Source organism: Penicillium samsonianum (genome assembly GCF_028829775.1).
Source record: "Penicillium samsonianum strain IBT 33392 chromosome Unknown utg000006l_segment0_segment0, whole genome shotgun sequence".
In the NCBI taxonomy this organism is placed as follows: domain Eukaryota; kingdom Fungi; phylum Ascomycota; class Eurotiomycetes; order Eurotiales; family Aspergillaceae; genus Penicillium; species Penicillium samsonianum.
Window position 1 is genome coordinate 1,806,893 of NW_026643264.1, and position 19,835 is coordinate 1,826,727.

Here is a 19,835-nt window from a genome sequence, read left to right on the forward strand (position 1 = left end):
ACATGGGGATGGCTGTGGAGATGAACATAGGGATGGCCATAGGGATGAATATAGGGATGAACTTACTGCCGTCGAGATACTGCGTCATCTCATCAACTATAACTGGGCCTGGCGTTACTTTAGAGCGAGGCTTCTGTTTCCGAGCCAGGTTATGAAGCATTGATCTTGGTGTCGATCCACAGGAGGACTCTTGTGGGCCCTTCGTAGCAGTGAGACGCTCCTGGATAGGGGTAAGTGCATCTCGGAAGGCCACTCGATACTGATCACGGAGTTCTTTGGCATCCGTCCAGTCATCAGAAAGAAAGAACTGGAATCTACTATCTGGCGATAGCATCGTACAGACCGCATAGATATGCCCACGGATCTTATCAGTCTCTTTATAGTAGTCACGCAATTTAGCATGGCTAGCTTCGAGAGAGCTGAGCATCTGCTGTTTCCAAAGGACCCTCTTTCGCCGTAGCTGCGTCATTGATTTCTCAAGATGCTCAAAGAGTCTATTGTAGATCATAAAGACAAGATGGGATGTTACCTCTCGGCTCTTTGAAAGGGCAAGGGTAAAATCAAAGAATGGCTTTGTCAGATGAAGAAGGTAGTCAATCTGACGCCATTGGTCGTCATCAAGTGCGAAGTCTTTACAATTGAACTGATCACAGTACTTGACGATGAAAACGCGGAGTCTCTTTGCCCGGCGTAGCATTAGAAACGTTGAATTCCATCGAGTTCTGACATCCTGGATCGGCATAAGCCCTTGCCCTAGAGGCTGAAGATCGATGAATGAATCTCTCCGCTGAGAACTCGCGCGGATATAATGAGCAAGATACCGTACCTTATTTAAGGTATGCGATATATCCCGAGATTGTGCATTCGCCCTTGCGAGGGTGACTTGGCGGTCTGTCCATACCGTCTCGGTAGTATCGTTTAGTGGGACTGCTTTCAAACGATCAAGCAACTGGTTCAAACTTAATTGGATAACATGAGCAAGACAGGGTATTCTGATAACATTGACATCGCCATACAAAGACAAAGACTGTTGAAGCGTATCAACCAGAGTCTTGTTATTCGATGCGTTATCAGCGGTTAATCCAAAGATTCGATCCTGAATTCTATACTCAGTGAGCGTCTCTAGAAGAACAGCACTCAGATTCGCACCCGAATGCGTCCCTTGAAGGGGTTTGAACCCGAGTAGCACCTCACGGTAGATCCAGTCGACGTCGATAAAATAGCCAGTGATAGCCATAAATGCCTGCCCAAACGGAGATGTCCAACAGTCCAACGCAACCGAGATCTTTGCATGTTCTGGCAACATCCTAAGTGTATCTTGTTGTCGATCTTTGACACGAGCAGATAGGCGACGTCGAACTGTATCAGCGGAAGGAACTTTCGGAGGGCTTGGGGCAGATTGGGCTCTCGCAATGAGGCGACGGAAGGTTGGATTCTCGACGAGATTGAACGGAAGCCGGTTAATGGTAATGAATCGGAGGACTTCACTATCCCAGGACTCTTGCGAGAAAGGTTCTTCCGCTAGACCGCTCTAGTTTAAAGAAATCACTAGTTAGTAGGGTTGATTCTTGAAGAATGATATGTATTTACATACCGATTGAAGAAACTTCGTCATTCTATCTCTTTGCCGGCGTCCACTTGTGGCCATTTGACACGCAGTAGTAGTCACATGTCGAATCATCGTGGTCGTACCATGACGATTATCCTTCCCAGATCTAACTCCCTCCTTCGAGCTCTTAGTAGCGTAAGGGTGCTCAAGGATCATACCGCAGCTCTTACACATCACCTTTGCAGTGCCAGAACTGGTATGCGCCACTTGGTCAAAATCCTTCCAGACCTTCGACCGGCTATGCTGCGAGTCCCAGTTGATCTTGCTCCGAGATCCGTAGTCAGTCTGTAGCCACCAGTCGACCCAATCGTTGTGGAGCATCGCGTCGTAAAGGAAGAACTGGCCTCGACCGACACGTTGGAAGCGGTCGAGAGGATCTAGTGCGACGGACGAAGGGACAGACGGTTGGGCGAACGAGAAGCTGTCAACCTGCCGAGAGGTTGACGGGGTAGCTGGGCAGACGGACGGGGTAGCAATAAGAGACAAGTCGTCTAGATCAGTGTCGAAGAAATTCAACTGAGACGATCTAGGCTCGGTTTCCTGGCTTTGCGACATGATCAGTGACGGTCAATGGATTCAGAAGATGAAGGGCTTTAGGGGAATCAGGGTGAGGGAGGAGGAAGAAATCGACATACCTTCTTCTTAGTGAGAGATCTATCGACGCGGTAGCAAACAGAGGACGTAAACAGTAGATGTAAAGAGATTATGTCCGTCGACATTAAAACGTATGACCTTGATCCTGGCATCTCATTGGCTAGACCATGTATATTCATGCATATTCAGTGGACTCGGCCCATCCAAAGCCCAAGAAAGCCCATAGATAACCCATCTCCCCGCCCATTTTACAATTTGTTCGCGCAAAACATTTCACCCCAGGGCTCATAACATATCTTTAACCCTCTCTCACCTCCGGAATAGCTAAATTATCGCGTTTCTGTGAACGTAGACGTCGAGAGTAAAAGATTAGGTATCTTTTGATATAAAATTCAATGCTGTAAACCTATAATTGATAAAGTTGACCCTTAAAATTGAAGTTCAACAGAAAGGTGTACCTACTTCTATCTGCATGAGATATATATCTCTGCATGTTGACACTTGATGATTCCCTAAGTGCCAGAATACTACGAAATCTTGATGAAATTGTGTTTTTCTTTAGATAATCTTGGTAAACTATAGTGTATAGTGTAGCTAGTTTTATTCATGACCTTAATTACCAGTTCCTCGCCGTTGAATCTTGAGATCTTGATTCTTGAGGGAGTTGAACCCCTAATTAGGCCTGGTAAAACGTCGGGCCGATGTATGCACTGTATAGGCTTACAGAGTGGAGCATCTGTAAAAAACAGTCATTAATCATCAGGTTTATGAGCGCCAAGACCGTAGTTATACATGGAATTGGGCTTTTGGGGGGGCCCAAAGCCCAACCCCCATGGGCTTGGGGGTTGGGTTGGGCCTTAGAGAATGGGCCCAAAGCCCATGGGGGTTGGGCCTTGGGCCTGAGATCTAGGCCCAGTGTTGGGCTTTGCGGAAGTCTACTTGCCTGTAACCGCTTCAACTTCTTAGCGTCGGCATCCTGTCTTTTTACCATCATCCTATTTGCACATATAGGTGATAGGACATTGCCTTTAGTCCCACGAAGCGCTTTCCCATTTTTTGGCGTATTTGCAGTTGATTTGTGGGACTGACACTTCTTCAAAGATGCCTTTAACAATTCAAGCTCTTGAGATAAAAGCGTATTTGCATCCATACTTCGTTGAATATGCCTTTGTACGCTCCTTTGTACGCTCTCAGATAGATACTCAATTCTCTCCAGATCATTGGTAAGCTTAGTATTAAGCTTTTTGACCCGCTTAATTGTATCTGGCGGTGAATTGGTGACTGAGCTTGCAAAGTCAGGGGGGGGATGGCGTGAAAATCCTAAGGGGGGAGGGACCCTTCAGCTTCGAGGTCTCTCAGGCGTAGAGGAGTAAGAACAACCTCTGGATCTAAAGGTTAAATACCCCTAGATCTGAATGAAGATCGGATCGTTCTCTGTGTAAAAGCTTGCTCTCTAACATCCTAGATAATCCGGAAAAAATCCCGCTTCTTGCTTGCACTTCCACCCCACATAGCGATCTCGTTATTTGCCGTACGGAAATGGTGTTTTAAGCTTTGAAAGGCTTCACCATCTAGCGGCTGGCAGAGATGGGTTGTATGGGGTAAGAAGTAGTATGGGATAATGTTTTTTTGTGTGCAAAAATCAATGAATTCGAAGGTTGTTTGAGAACCATGGTTATCCATTAAAAGAAGCCTTGGCCTGCCTTTTTAACCCGATCAATAGTAGCTTCATGAAAAGAGAAGAGCCATTGAAGTGCAGTTTCATCGTCAATCCAACCATTTGGCGTTGGTTTAATTCGAAAATCGGGGGTAGTGATATTTTCATACCACTCCTCCATATGTAAACTACCCTTAGGTAGGAACCATGGTAGCATTAACCAGCCATCGGCAGCAATACATTCAATGCCGGTAATTGACTCTGACTGACCACCGGTAGGGATATCCCTAGTTATACGAGAGGTAATAACCTTACGTTGCTTCCCTTGGCCAATTCGGTAGCCGGTTTCGTCCCAATTGTAAATCTCATGCGGTAGGAATTGATGCTAGTTAACCACTGTAGAGAGGTGGTTAAACCAGAGAAGTAAAGCACCGTAATCTTCACTCCCTACCCTCGATTTTTCCTTTGGTTTTTGGGTGATATAATTGAGGGGTAGTCTTGTAAGGAAGCGGTACGCCCAGTTGCGGCCAACAACCCGATCTTCACCAGCCTTTTTTAAAATGGCATTTGCAGCATCTTCAACCATCTCTGGGGTAGATGATGTATGCGCACTATCTAGGGTTTGAATCCAGCTAGTGAGTGCCTTTTCTTGAATTAAATTCAAGCTTCTGGTTGTTTTGGCACGGTCGGCATTGGACTGGCGTCCATGAATTCGGCTCCGAAGCCGGTAGGGTGGAACTTCGAAATCCCGCGCCAATTTAGCTATATTAGGCTTAATAGCTGCATGGTAGGCTTTGACTGCATCTGGAATTCGATCCTCGATTTTTTCGGCTTTTTCTGACATCTTGTTGTAGTAGTAAAATGGGTGGGAAGTTGGTGGAATTGTGAAAATATTGCATCTAGTGGGGCGCACCAATACCCGGCAGGTGTATTGAGCGCTTGGCACGGTTACCCCTCTATACGGGGTCCAACCCGGCGGTCCCTACAGTCTCGAAGATAATGTCTCCCTAAATTGTTTCGGTGGTGGTCTCTTATTGTTCAGGTAAAAGCCCAAGGATTAATTATAGCAATTGGATTCGGAGGAGTGGCAGCCTCTCCGCTTGATTTTGTACAATTTTCGGCGCATAAAGACATTCACGAGTGAAGAATTTTGCAGTCTGGACGAAGCTACTGGATAAAGGGTTCAAGGGGCAAGAATGGCAGCACTAAGCGAAGTGCTATGAGAGGTCCTGGCCTGCTCCATGTAGCATTCCAAAATTAAATCCTGGTGCTTGCCATTTTCAAATATCAGTATGGGCATATCAATCCTGGAGCTATACTCTTTCCGTCGAGTGTCCTGCGCAAGCTTCATATGGCCGGATTGACTTGGCCCAAATTGCTTGCATTAATAACAATGAACAGAGCGCGAGGTTCTAGCAGACGCGACGTCGCTTCGGTGATCGTGTTTTTTCCCCCATCGGAGGCTTTCTTCGTGGCCTACTTGGTGCCAGTAGCGATTTTCGGGGACGACATTCCGGTGACTCAAAATTGACAAATTGAATACAACGCCTGCGAGAGTTCCACAAGATGTTACCTGGATGCATCGAGTTGTAACCACTTATTCTATCTTTGATTGCCTTTAGCGCTCGCCGGTAGGATTCCCGTGCTTCGCCTGGTGCAATTTGTGTGATATCGGTTGGCTTGCCTGCCCAGGATAGTAGCAGCAGTTGCTTGATGCATATTTGGGGATGCACGAAGAAGGTACGTTGTAGATCAATTGCGCCCAAGCAAACTGGTATTTTTGAGCCCTGGCAGGAACGAAGTGCTCCATAGACCTCCGCTTCCCGGGGTGTGTCATCCTGGAGTTCATCCGGTGTGCCCTTGCCGATGAATGTATAGCCGTAGGGCATCAAAATCACCCGTGAGAGAACCGCGCCAGAGGCGAGAATCTCGTTAGGGGTAATATAGTGATCAAGACTCTCGTCGAGTTGCTTTTCCAAACGTTGCAGGAAGTCAAAACGGTCGATCAGATGGCACTGTGTACGTTGGGAACAGCGATGCCGCTCAACGTTGGGGCATTCCAAGTCTAGTTTGCCCTGGTCCCGTAGACCGAGAAGACAGGGCTGCGTACAATAGTCCATCGCCTCAGTCCCGTCAATTGCCTCCCCAGATCCGGGACCAGAAGATTGGGTGGGTCGTTTAATCTTCGACCTGGTCGCCGGGCCAGGAGTAGGAGAAGAAAGGAGTCGACTCCGGGCGCGCTTCCGACTTTGATCCGGGGGTTGTCGCTGTCAGAGTGGTCCGAAAGGGGAGGCGACGTCATTCCATCCTGACAACTGACACGTGCAGAACGGTTCGGGCCCTGAGAGCCAGGTGATGGGCCTAACGGCGAAGAAGGGAAATACTCCGATCCTGATGGATTGGAGCGCAGCTCATCCTCTGAAAAGTGTTTGAGGATCTCCTCCACGTCAACCATCCAGGTGTGGGTCTCATCCATTGCCTTATTGCGCCATGCTTGACTCCGAGGTGGTGACGTCAAGCTCATGAGACATAGAGAGAGCATTCGCCCAATGACAGTGACGGGTTGCAAAGCCCAATCAGTCTGGCGGATTGACTCGACATCAAGATTTGGCTGCGCATGAAAATATTCCAAGATCTCAGGTCTGTCTTCAGGGATATGAAAGTATACCTGGTCAATCCCGGTCGACACGACCATGGTTGGCATTCCATCCTTGAGCATGGCATCATGGGCCTGCGACGCTATGGTTCCGACTCGAAGCTTCGCAATGTACTGTAGTTTGTCTTCCCAGTCGATGGGTATCCTCGTCTGCTGCACCACATCTTCCCATAAATTCATTTCACGCAGACCAGCGCATAGTTGTTGGGATGTCAGTTTGTGGGCTGCTTTGTATTCCATAGTGGTCAGAAGTTCCCTCTGACCGCCCACAATTTGGTGTACACAGAAACCGTCAGTGTTGGACCGAGTCAGGTTCGAGCCAGACTGAGAACGACGGGGCGCTCGGCGCTCGCTTAGTGCATTTGAATGGTTTTCAAAAGAGATACCACCGAGGCGAGGGAAAACCACACTCGACGCTGGAATTGATTTGAGCTTTTCCAGAATCCGATGTACTTGATTTTCGACCGCCAGGGAGCTATAGATTCTCAGGTCCTCTTCACTGGACAGAGGGCCAAGATGGAGTTCCTGTTGTAGATTCTCTAGGCCCGCGAGTGACGTAAAGAGACGCGGCGAAGGCCTTTCTGCAGGCTCCAGTAAGTCAAGGACTTTCGTATACACCTTTTCTTGTAGCTCTTGGAATTGGGTCCAAGGGCGTAGAAGTGTTGGGCATGAACGGCCTTTGGGGCCCGTCAACGGACCTTTGGTACAAATTTCCAAGTCAGTTTGCACACGAAGAGGCTGGGAAAGATGAACGTGACTAGCTCGGATGAATTCAACGAAGGTGGATAGTTGGGTGTGAATCCTGGATAAGTCGCGTTCTTCCTCTGCCTTCTTGCGTTCTTCCTCTGCATTTTTCCGTTCTGCCTCTGCCCTTTCCCACAGGGCTCTGTAGTCCACAGACTCTGCCATGTTCCGCGCACAGTCAACCAGCTGTGTGGTTGGGGTCTGTCTTCGAGTGGAAACAGATGGCCCCGCAAAAAAGACGCGAAGGGCGGAGAACCCATCACGTGATCCCATGCATATAACCAATCAGCGGCCAAAGTACAGCCTGCCCCTCTTGGCGCAAGGCCTAGAATATCTTTGGAGGACACAAATGCGACGAAGAATGGGTTGAGAATGACAAAGTCCAAGATTGGTTCTCTAATTTATTCACCGCATTGGATCGCCGAAGGAAGAATAAAGCAGATAATTAGGTTTCATTAGAGCGGCTGTGTTTCTCTCACGTCGATGGCCATTAGCCGTCTTGTAGTGGTAGTAGATTTAATTCAAATTGCTTTATAGTGGCATACTAGGCGATAAAGGGGATCAATATAGAGCTAATCAGGAAGTACTATATGGTTCAGATGGTTCCCCCGGGGGGGAGGGGGGGGGATTTTTTGATTAAGGCGATACTATAGAAAATAGCACCCAAGTTAAAAGCCTACTCCAAGATGACACTTGCTAACCAGGCCTTAGCGCGGCGCCATTGGTAAAATCACGGTGCCGATGGGTTTTACCGTCATATTTTGCTTCTTATATGTAAAGATCTAAGCGAAATAAGAAACTTGCTACCCATAGCAATAAATATTAAAAAAATGTAAAAATGTATAATTAACTTAAATTAAAACTGTTAAAAAGTTTAGATCAACTCTGACTTGATGTAGTAATATCTGTACTTTTTTTCATATCTAGCTAGAGGTTGAACAAAGCCACGATAACATACAAGTTATGGGACTAAAATCGTTGGGTGCTCCGAGTGAGCAATTCTGCCCAGTAATCGGCGGCTAGTTCTCTCAATTCTTGCTAGCCTTTAGCGGGTGATTGATTGCCTTGTTCTCTTTCAAGCCCTTTCCTGCGATCAGTCAGGACTTCTCGTTTCATATCCCAAATATTTTTTCAGCCACTCAAATCTGGCATGAAATCTCATCCTTGGTAGTTGTTGGCGATGATCCGATCCCTTCCACGTACCGCAAATATCTGATGCGAATAATGGACATGCTCAGTCCCAAGGTGCAGCCAAATTCTTGCTGTTTCCAGTTTCACTTTTTCTCCCTGGGGAAAAAGGTGCAAGCCAACCTATTAGCTATACATACTTGGCCGTGAACTAAGTCAATCATCTATTTAAACAGAGTATTGAAACTTTACTCAAAAAGTGCCAAACATGACGCGAGTCGCTTTCGACGATTCCACTATCACACACGAACCCACCAATAACGTGGGTTATTTGTCCCTTGAATGGGACGAGGAAGATATGTGGGATACAAAAAAATATTGAAGACAGACCCCAACAACACAGCTGGTTAAGTGTGCGCGGAACATGGCAGAGTCTGTCGACTACAGAGCCCTGAGAACTACCACAGATATAATGAGCAAGATACCGTACCTTATTCAAGGTATGCGATATATCCCTAGATTGTGCATTCACCCTTGCGAGGGTGACTTGGCGGTCTGTCCATATGGTCTCGGTAGTATCATTTAGAAAGCGGCCCCATTTCTGCCATTCATCTTATACTCAGTCGTAGCGGAAATGTTCAGAAAGGCCAGCTCCTCCATCATTGTCGTTGTCGTTGTCGTTGCCATTCTTGCTGGTATTGTTGCTGATATTGCTGTTCCCATGGTTCGAGCTCTTGTGGTTGAGAGATGTAGTACGGGCTGCCGTTCATATCTATAAAAGAGTCTTCTTTCTACCACTGGTCATGATATGTCCCTTGGCAATTTTTCCACTGATGATCATGCGAATCATGATACAGCTTTACAGAGTCTCGCCGCCTTTCTGCTAGACTGGGAAGAGATAGAGGGGCTCACCATCGAGATGCCTGATGACATGAATGCGTCAGAAAATTGCGATACCGATGATTACTTTTGGTGGGGGCGGTTACTCCCGCAGGTCCTATTAGGAGCCTTTGCTCAAGGCCGCTGGCGCGAGGTGCGCCTCGTTCATCCGAAAACCTATAGCAACTTCCTTACCCTTTCCTCTTCCATAATGTCGTATTTTACGTGGAGAAATGGATGCTCTCAAAACAATTACACCGGCAGTGCTTTGTAAATGCGACACCACCCTCTTCGCTGGTATCTCATTCAATACCCGAATAAATTCGAATCTGTCTTGTCCATGATTTACCAGCTAGTCACCGTGTGCCGATTTTGCCTTGATCTTTCCCTCCCATAACCTGTAAAGCCACATAAAGAGCACTACGCTCACAACAACAAAACTAAAGATGTTCGCACCTCCAAAAATGATGGCATAATAGGTCCACGATAAAGACAAGGGGAATGCCATTTTGGAGGCGACAATTGCCCAAGGCAGCATCCAAAGGAGGTTGGAACCTAACGCTTGATAAAGATACCATCGAGGTGATGTAGCAAGCAGAACAGCTGCGATTTGATAGCCCAGCCCATAGAATATATAGGTCCAATCAACAACCTGCGAAAGCGTAGGTTAGTAACAGCCTTTGTAAAGCCTTTCTAAAGCCTTTGAAGTACGTGCCTTCCACATTCTCTGGCTAATTGTCGCCACATTTGTTGAGCCAGACAGGTAGTACGCGAATGCGTGGATACCATGTACGGAAAGGGCAGCGAAAAGCACAACTTCGAAGATAAGTGCGATGAAGCATGACATAAGAGCGGGTCGCAAGATTCCTGTGACAATTCTCAGCACGGACTGAGAGATACACAACGATACAACATACCTAGAATCCCCTTGATAGATGCCCCTGGATTCTCTGTCTCTTTCGATGCTCGGAAATGGCCCCAATTGTGGCCAATAAACGTAAGAGTTGATGTTTCGAGTGCTAATACAGGGACCATTACTAGGCCCCAGCGGATAGTATTGAAGACGCCCCAAGCAGTGGCATAATCCTCCCCGAGCTGCACGATCTCATGCACAATCCAGAGGTAGATTGCGTTCCTGAGAGCGGATTCCAAGAAGGTGTATATGCTTGGTCGAAGCAAAGTCTTCAGTGCTGAGACGCTTACTTCAAAATAGCGACGATCCCCTGCTTCCCTCCTGCGGGATTTGACAATATATGCGAAATATGCCAAGCCCGTAAGAGCAGAAAGACAGTCACAAACGAGCCTGATAATGGCCTGGCTGACGACAGTTGGCTCTGAGTGCCCGATATGGAACCTTGAGATTATAAGCAGGTCTAATACTATATTGACCATGAACTTGCTCGAGCTTATGATCAAAGGCACATCAGGGTTGTCCAATGCGCGTGTTGATGATGATAGGGCAGCTTCCGCGGCTGAGGTAAGAAACTGGACAGAAGATAGTCGCACATATGTGACAGAGGCTTGTCGAACCTTAGCTGGAACAAAGGCCGATGCAAGACTCTGCGGATAAGAGAGGAATATTAACATCACCACGAAACCTTGCGCCGTGGTGGCTGCAACCATGGTGCACGCAAGATTCAAGCGCGAGCGCATGCTCCGAGTTGCATTGTCTCCGATCAGCAACCACGCTGAGCGAGGGAACCCCTCATTCAAAACCTCGACAATTACTCCAATGTAGGTGTATACGTCGGTCGTCACTAGACCTCGGCACAGCCCATGGGCCGCCCTATGTGGGCGGCCCATGGGCTGTTGATGGGGGTGCTTTGGGCTCTAGTCTGGGGCCCATGGGCGGGCCCTGAGGGTCATGGGCGCGCCCAGAGCCCACGATGGGCGGCCCAACAGCCCAAATGTGGGCCAGAGAAGGACAAACCGTGACTTTCATAAGTTATGCATTTTTTCGGCTGTATTTTTTAGTATTTGGCTTACGAACTCGGCTTCAAGTAGGGAGCACGGTATATACAGTACACAATCCGACTAAAAGGGATTGTAAAATTTTGACTGATTATCTAGGATCATAATATTCAAAAAGCTCTTCGTCCCGTCTTGAACGCTTCGACATCCTCCCTGATGTACGCCTCTGAGTATTGCCTTCTCCATGAGCGATAGGCGGCAATGGAAAATCATTGTCATCGCCGTCTTCTCCGTCACTAATTCGTCCTTGAGCGTCCATGTTTTCTTCCTCAGAATCCGAAGCACTAGACACAGTACTTCGCCGTCTCTTGCCAAGGGAGAGCTGGCTTACTTTCTCAAGAGTGACCTGCTTCTGGGTAGATCCTGAATCACCTTCCTCATCGTCACTGATAAGAGCAATAGGATCATCCTGTGGAATATCTTTTTCTTCCTCTATTAGGTCGATCTCTTCAGTACTCAAGAACTCCCTAGCAAGCCTAAGCTGCCCCTCCTCGATATCGAACCTGCTAGTGCACATGTGCATCATAAGATCCTGGATGGTCGTTGCTTTGAGTGAGCCTCGACGATAGTGGCAGATGTCCCTAGCAGAGTTGAAAAGTCGCTCGACGCCAGCACCAGTAGCAGGAATAGAAAGAATATCTCGCGCAGCACTTGCTAGTACTGGAAACTCATGTTGATTATCTTTCCAAAATAGGAGAGGCTCAACATTAATAGGTTCTAGGTCATAATAGGATTAGGTTGTGAATGTAATTGAAAGAATATAGAGTACCTCTTACGCCTCTGTAAAAACCGCTCAAGCTCATCCTGATAGCTTGGTATCGAGGTTGATTTCTCGGATCGTGGTTGCGTAAGGATTCGGTGAAGCCGCGAGACTCGTGCTGCTTGTGGCTGCGATATTGGGGATTGATGATCAGAAAACCGTTGCTTGTAGGGTTCGAGGTAATCTTTGAGGTATTGATGATATTTGTCCCGCCATTTGTAGTCATTATCTGACCCTTTCTGCTGTGTGAAGAACTGTAACTTGTATTGTGGCGCAAGGATCGTACCCATCGCGTAAAGGTTGCCATGATCCCCAGTCGTCTTGCCATAATAATCTTTTAGCTTTTCTTTTGCCGCTTGCAGGCCAGCCAACATCGATCGTTTCCAGCCAATCTCTTTTCGCTGGAGCTGACTGATTGAAGTGTCAAGGTGATCAAAAAGCCGGTTGTAGATAGCAAAGACACCATGGACAGTGGCATCCTTAGTCTGGCAAAGTGCAGTTGTAAACTCGTAGAAAGGCAGTGTGATGTAAAGAAGGTATTCAATTTGTCGCCACTCTTCTCGGTCTAACTCGTAGTCTCTGAGATTATACTCTGTGCAGTATTTATCAATCACTGGCTGCAATTTCTTAATACGTCGGAGCATCAGGTAGGTCGAGTTCCAGCGAGTTCTAACATCTTGAATAGGAACCAGCTTTGGCGGTTTAGTCTGAAGACTAAGAAATACTTCTCGGCGTTGAGGGCTTCCATTTATGTAAATGGCGAGGTCACGGACCTAGCGAAATAATTAATAAATATATGTTTTTAGGTGAATGAAGATAAATAGAGATAGAATAGAGGTCTTACCCTATCCAGGGTATCGGAAATCTCTTTCCGTCGTCGATTAGCACGAAGGGCTTTGGATTTCGCTTCAGACCATTCTCGTTCATGACTCTCATTGTTTGGATTGGCTTTCATTTCGCCAAGGAGCTTCTTCAGGCTCAGTTGGATAACATGAGCCAGGCATGGAATCCGGATGATAGGGAACTGATCATGGGACTCGAAGGCTGACAAAGACTCTTGGATTTTCTTCATCAAGGTCTTGTTGTTTGATGCGTTGTCTGTTGTGATGGCCAATACTCGACCCTCAATCTTGCAATGTTGAAGCCTTTCAAGAAGAACATTGCTAAGATTCACTCCTGAGTGGGTGCCATGGAGTGGCTCAAATCCAAGAAGGATTTCACGATAGTTCCAATCTTGATCGATGAAGTAGCCAGTGATAGCCATAAATGCCTGTTGAAATGGCGAAGTCCAGCAGTCCAATGCAATAGAGAGCTTTGCAGTTGAAGGAAGCTTTTCAAGAATCTTTTGGTTCGCGTCATCTACGGATTCCTGTAGTCGACGCTGAACGGTTCTAGCTGAAGGAAACTCTGGCATTGATGGGGCTGCCCGAGCTAGACGACAAAGCATTTGTAGTTCTGGATGTTCGACGACTTGGAACGGAAGCTGGAGTGCAGTGATTGTTCGGACAATCTGTTGCTCCCACTGGTCTTTGGTGAAGTCCTCAATATCATTGCGAGTATAAGAGTCCTAAAACAATTAGTATTGAAGTAAGCTATTAGAGGGCAGCAAATACCGATTTCTTAAAAAGTTGACGTAGTTTTGCTTGCTGGGCTTTTTGACTAGAGGCCAATTTACACCTGCTAGTCGTCCGATGTCGATTAACAGACTTTGTTCCATTCGATTTCCAGTTCGGGTGATCAAGGATATTTCCACATCTTTTACACATGACGCTTGGTACACCAGTGTTAATATGTGCCACCTGGTCCAAATTTTCCCAGCTTGTCGAATGCTTTCTGGTTCCATCCCACTCAAACTTGCGTCTAGGATCGCCTTTTGGTGCCTCGTCTCTCTCAGCTGCCGCCATTGTCTGAAGCACCAATCCATAAAATCCGCTTTATTCATGACTGAATAAAGAATGAAGTTCTTCGTTCGATTTGGGCCAACGCGCCCAAGGGACTGAGGAATCGAAGGTGGTGGTGGTGGTCGAAGGAAGGATGAATCTTGGACAGAAACAGTTGTTTGCTGACTGCTCGGCGACTCAGGGGTAAAGAGATAGGCATCGTCAGACCGAGGAAAGGAGAGATTATCTGCATCACTCTCATATCGGGATGAGGGGCCAGCGTCAGAGAATTGAGACATGGTGAGATACATTCAAGGTAGAGGAAAGATAGAGAATAGAGAAACTCACCTTTCTTCCGTAGCCAATTCAAAATCAGGGGCTTCGAATGGCATTCAGCTTTAGGAGCAAATAATCTTAAAAAGTGTGAAATAGCCGTTGGCCTATAGTTGCTAGTTTCATTGATTGGCTGGTGTCAGCAAAGGGCCCACACCATTTCATTTCACTAAATTAGTGGTCGGACAGATGTACCCGATCCTAAAGCCAAACAAGAATTCAGCTTTAGACACAAGAGGTAGGCAATTAGTGAACACAACCAATATGGTAGGGATTTAGAATTGTGAATGAACAGGAAAATAGTGAATCCTATAAGATCTCACTAACCGGCCCTTACATTTTTTACCAAAATTACAGACCCTCGCATAGCGAGGGTCCGCCATCCATACCGTACATCCCATCCAAACCGTAGATCTTTTATACATTTTACTTTGACTACCATTTAGTATACCACCACGTAGTAAATTAATTAATTTAAAATTGTAAATTAACCAATTAACCAAATTGCTACTAGTATACAAAATTAGATCAATTTCCCCTGCGTTTTTTCGCTCGTCCATGCTTCCTAATTTCGACCAACACCTTCTTCCACTTCCGCTTCGTTTTTTCTTGATCGGCTTTCTCAGTCAATTTATATTCTTTTCGCTTCATTTCTTTGACTTGGGATGAACTGATAATGCCAGCTATCTGGGTATAGCGTCGAGAAGCATCATACCGGGCGTGGCGAGCACCCATAACAGCTTGTGTTGAATCGAATTCCCGCTGTAGCTGGAGAGCTAACATAGCCTGCGCTTCAGCACCCTTTGCAAGCTTTGCTAGCCCATCTTTGAAACGCTGAGTGGTAGGATCGTATTGATTGAGACGACGGCTGATTCTTCGAATTCTCTCAGCTGTTTTTGGAGTGCTGAATTCGGTGTTTTGAGAGCTAGTTGACGGAGTATCTAGCCGCGGTAAATTGTCATGATATGGATCGTACGACTCCAATTCATCAGAAATAAGCTTGGAATTAATAGGCCAGAGGCCAGTTAATTTGAATTCAAGCTTAATTGTATGCGGCTGCAAGGTTTTTCGTCTGATTTCGCCAATTGAGTATAGGAATTCATCCTTCGAGAATTTGCGGCATCCAGTCATAGTAGCCGCTTCAACAGCCTCACTATGCCAGTGCTTATACACGCTAAACACCCCGACATCAAGAGGCTGTAGTATATGGCTGGTATGGGAGAGTAAGAAGAATAAAATGATATTATTCTTCTCACAAAATTCAACGAATTGGCGCGTCAAATGTGATCCAAAACGGTCACATAAAACAAGCCTTTTTCCACCAATTGTACGACCAATTGTCCATTTGTGGAAGAGCTGAATCCACTGATATGCGAGAGTATCATTGATATACCCAGTATCAGTTACAGATATATGCTCGTCACCTTCGATAGCGTCAAACCAGCGTAGTAATGCCTGCTTAGCACTTAGAATTATAAGCGGTGGGCAGGTAAAACCATCGGCCGAAACAGCCTCTAAAACCGTGACAGATTCACGATTAGTGACAGATCCATTGAATAGCTTCTTTTTTGGATGCCTAGTAATGATGAATTGATCGCGTCCGACGCCAATTTGAAAGCCAGTTTCGTCAAAATTGTAGATGTCTTGTTGGCATATACCATGCTCAGTCACCACACGTTGATAGTCTTGAAACCACCTTTCCACCACAGTTTTGTCAAGTGCAGAAGCTCTCTCAACGTCAAGAGCTCGCCGGCGTCGTACATGATATTCAGGATACCGATCCAGGAAACGTTTTATCCAGTGGTCGCCAATTTGTGGGGGTGGTTTAGTTTCGTCATGGTGGGCTTCTTCAAGAATTGAATTGGCGGCAATAGCAATTTGACGACGATTTATCGACGCTCCGACCGCGTCAAAGTAATCAATATATTCACGTAAAGCCTTCTCTTGTGCAGGATTGAGCTTCCTACCATTAGGTTGTCGTTGAAAAAGCGATTTTCCCCCATTCCATCGGTGGCGTAGTCGGTTTACAGGAACCGCGAATTCTCGCGCAGTCTTCGCGATATTAGGTTTAGATTGCTCAGCGAGAGATTCGAGAGCTTTAAGAAGCTGATTCTCTATATCTTTATTATTTTTAGGCATGGTTGGTGGGGTGGTTTAGGATCAAAGTGAAAAGGTGGGATTTAGAAAAAATCTACGGTTTGGATGGGATGTACGGTATGGATGGCGGACCCTCGCTATGCGAGGGTCTGTAATTTTGGTAAAAAATGTAAGGGCCGGTTAGGAATAATCAACAAAAATTAGGATCAAGTAAATCTTTGCTCATTTATGGAAACTAGACTGTCCTACTCTACACAGCCCAGAAAAATATATCTCTGATGGGGTTTCATGACTTTACGATCTCCGCTCATAACGTCATCGCCAATACACTCAGAGCCTTATACCAAGGAAATAAAATACAAATCACCTGTCTGAAATGTCAGAATACTTGAAAATTTCTTTAGATTTCACAGGCATGTGGGTTGATTAGGGGTGGTGGGCTCTGTTGTAACCAGAACAAGTGTAAATTACGAGTATTTTTGTTGGCTGAATCAGCACTTTATCCGTCCTATTTGGGATACTTATGCATTGATGGGCTCTTCATGGGCGGCCCATGGGCTGACCCTTACCGCCCATGGGCTTTGGGCTTTGGGCTATGGGCCCTACGTAGGGCCCATGAATGGGCTGTGGGCTCTATACCCTCGCCCATGGGCGGGCTCTGCCGAGGTCTAACTCTGATTAGAGTAAAGATAAGCGCTAACCGCTTTGGGCTAGTATGTATACCTGAAACGTGAGACCTGAGTCATTTTCCGGAAGAAAGCATTTTCCGAATCCCGGGATCTGCTGGCAGAAAGCTGATCGGACCAGATCGTCAGCCGGGCTCTGACGCACTTGCGTCAAGGCATGACTTACCATTTTCAACAAATCGATGGCCGACCACAGCTCTCCAAACTATAAGGATCTTTACCTTAAGGCAGAGGAAGGACGGAAGCAGGCGGAAGAACGCGAGAGGCAGGAAGTAGAAGGGAGACGGCAGGCGGAAGAACGCGAGAAGCAGGCGGAAGAACGCGAGAAGCAGGCGGAAGAACGCGAGAGATAGGAAGCAGAAAGGAGGCGACAAGCAGAAGAACGCAACCAACAGGCCTCTTTCACAGAGCTCTTGTAGCACTGCCATAACCTTCTCTCCCGCCAGTTGCGAGTCGAGACACCGTCTCGCTTAACCACTGGCAAAATACCCCTTCCGACCGGAAAAGACTGCCCAACTCGATTGGAACATTAGGCCGACTGCCTAGAGCAGCTGCTTCGTGTCTACAAGTCTGTCTGCTAGTATCTGCCGTCGGAGTTAGGGCAGGCGCCACGCTTATTTTCGTCTCTACCGGAGTTAGAAGGACTTGGCCGTCGGTTTGCTCGTAAACCACTTAGTAGCGAACAAGATCTCGAGGCATATGAGCGGTTTGGAGTGGAAGATCATGTCCATGATATAATAGCCGAGTTGTGCAAAATACCGGCGGCCTATGACGAGTTTGGCCTCGGTGATAGAATCCAGTTCAGCAATCACACAAATTCTTTGAGCAGGAATGAAACCTTTGAAGCGGATACAAGCCAGCTGTCAAGCACGCCTCACCCACGACCAGACCAGTTCTATATTCATCGTGTCGACGGCAACACGACTACCGTGCAGACGACCGTCGAGTACAAGCCGCCTCACAAACTGCCTATCGCAACTCTTCGCATGGGACTACGACCAATGGAGCTGTGGAAGGAAATGGTCAGATCAAATAAAATACCCACCGACCAGGATGCGAAGCTGAGGTACAATGCAGAGCGGCTTGTCTGCTCTGCTATCGTCCAAGAATACCATATGATGATTCAAGAAGGGCTCGAATATTCTTATCTAACAAATGGAATTGCCCGTGTCCTACTTCGTGTTCCACGAGACGATCCCACCACGTTATACTACTTTTTTTGTGATCCCCATAACGAAGTGGACATAGCAGGCGATATTAATCATCAGCTATCGAAGACATCTGTTGCGAGGGTATTATGCCTTTGCTTGATGGCCTTCCGTTCACCCACCCGTGGGCAAGAGTGGAGAAATCGCTTGCGTCCCAATCTTCATACATGGGAAACTAGCTTTAAACATACGCGATCGCAAATCCCGAAAAGTGAATTACAGCAGGTTCCTCACTCTGATAGTACTAACCCCGAGTTCCCGAGCCCTGGATCTGGTTCGTCCTATGAATTACCGTCGTCATCTCCGCTGCCGTCTCCCTTAGAGGGCCGTCGAGTGCCTACACGCTCTCAAACCAGCTGTGCACCTTCGGAGATCCGACCGCGTTCATAGTCACCTAACTCGTCCGGGTCCGACACAAATCAAACATCTGGCTATAAGCGGAGGATCAGTCAAGTCACGCCTTCACCGTCCGCTCGACGATCAGGTCGCCAGCAAGAGTCAATACATAACCAGGAAGAAGATCATTCCCGACGCCGCGCTGCACAATTTTGCACACAGCGGTGTTTACTCGGCCTGCAGACCGGAAAATCACTGGATGGGTTGTGTCCAAACGTGGACTATCACCACCGGGGCTAAGACGACCCGACTCAGCATCCTATCTCGGCTGAAGATTTGATGCTTTCACTCAAGGGCCAATTGGACGAAAATATCGATCGTTGCATTCCTCTTGGCGGTTGTGGCTCCTACGGAGCCCCGTTTAAACTGACTTACACAAAATATGGTTACACGGTTATCGGTAAAAGCACCACTTCCGGGTTGTGGAAAGAAGTTTCACGCGAAGCGCAGGTATATCAGATCCTACGCAAGGCTCAAGGATCTGCTGTTCCTGTCTTTTTGGGAACGATTGACTTGGCAAAAATCTACTTTCTACATGGTGCTGGACAGATTCGCCATATGCTCGTAATGGGCTGGGGCGGTAAGTGCACAGCCACGATGGAGCTGACGCAACGGCTTCGCCGCGAGATTTACAAATCGAACAAGGAAATAAAAGCCCTCGGGATAATACATGAAGACCTCAGGCGAGATAATGTCCTTTGGAGTGAAGAGCTCGGGCGTGCTTTAATCATCGACTTTCACCGTTCTACTCTGAGATGCCGACCGGCTAAGCAGCGACCGGGGGCCGCAAAACGACGACTATGTCGAGCGGAGGCAGGAGATGCAAAACGTCTTCGGGTTTCGTGATAAGGAAATCTATTTTCTACCTGTTGAATTAGCGATCTTATTCTTGTTACCCAAATTCCCATGGTCACCTATATATTCCGAGGCGAAGTGCGCTCCTTATTCATGTGCTTCGACACCACCCGACTTACTATGTGAGCCGGACCCTCGAACTTGAAATCTTTTCGGGATGATATGACCATTATAAGAGCATTGCAGACTGTCATTCACTCGGAGGATGTGAAATGGTTGAAGCGCCGTCGGGTTCTTGAATCAACTTCTGGCAATACTTGGCGTGGTCATCGCGTCGGCGCGGGGAAAGCAAGCAAAAGCTCTTGTCTCGCTCGACAGTTGCCTGCATATAACGACCGTCAGAGCACAGACCACAGCGTTAGTCGACTCGGTTGACGTCCGT

The 19,835-nt window shown here is 47.1% G+C and overlaps 5 protein-coding genes across 5 annotated transcripts; 2 read left to right on the forward strand and 3 right to left on the reverse strand.

Annotated features, from left to right (window-relative positions):
• Positions 1-5,272: 5,272 nt before the first annotated feature.
• Positions 5,273-7,425, reverse strand: N7471_010717 (uncharacterized protein; the record flags this gene model as incomplete). Its single annotated transcript, XM_057283436.1, has 2 exons — positions 5,273-6,127; positions 6,181-7,425. The coding sequence occupies 2 exons, from the start codon at positions 7,423-7,425 to the stop codon at positions 5,273-5,275; spliced, it is 2,100 nt and encodes a 699-aa protein (XP_057132415.1).
• Positions 7,426-9,934: 2,509 nt separating this feature from the next.
• Positions 9,935-11,070, reverse strand: N7471_010718 (uncharacterized protein; the record flags this gene model as incomplete). The annotated part of the gene is made up of 2 exons (XM_057283437.1): positions 9,935-10,134; positions 10,185-11,070. The coding sequence occupies 2 exons, from the start codon at positions 11,068-11,070 to the stop codon at positions 9,935-9,937; spliced, it is 1,086 nt and encodes a 361-aa protein (XP_057132416.1).
• A 259-nt stretch (positions 11,071-11,329) lies between these two features.
• N7471_010719 (hAT family dimerization domain-containing protein) lies at positions 11,330-14,177 on the reverse strand (the record flags this gene model as incomplete). The annotated part of the gene is made up of 4 exons (XM_057283438.1): positions 11,330-11,955; positions 12,015-12,771; positions 12,843-13,565; positions 13,983-14,177. 4 exons carry the CDS (start codon positions 14,175-14,177, stop codon positions 11,330-11,332), a joined length of 2,301 nt encoding a protein of 766 aa, XP_057132417.1.
• Positions 14,178-17,176: 2,999 nt separating this feature from the next.
• On the forward strand, positions 17,177-17,347 carry N7471_010720 (uncharacterized protein; the record flags this gene model as incomplete). Its single annotated transcript, XM_057283439.1, has 1 exon — positions 17,177-17,347. One exon carries the CDS (start codon positions 17,177-17,179, stop codon positions 17,345-17,347), a length of 171 nt encoding a protein of 56 aa, XP_057132418.1.
• Positions 17,348-19,195: 1,848 nt separating this feature from the next.
• On the forward strand, positions 19,196-19,444 carry N7471_010721 (uncharacterized protein; the record flags this gene model as incomplete). The annotated part of the gene is made up of 1 exon (XM_057283440.1): positions 19,196-19,444. One exon carries the CDS (start codon positions 19,196-19,198, stop codon positions 19,442-19,444), a length of 249 nt encoding a protein of 82 aa, XP_057132419.1.
• Between the last annotated feature and the right edge of the window lie 391 nt (positions 19,445-19,835).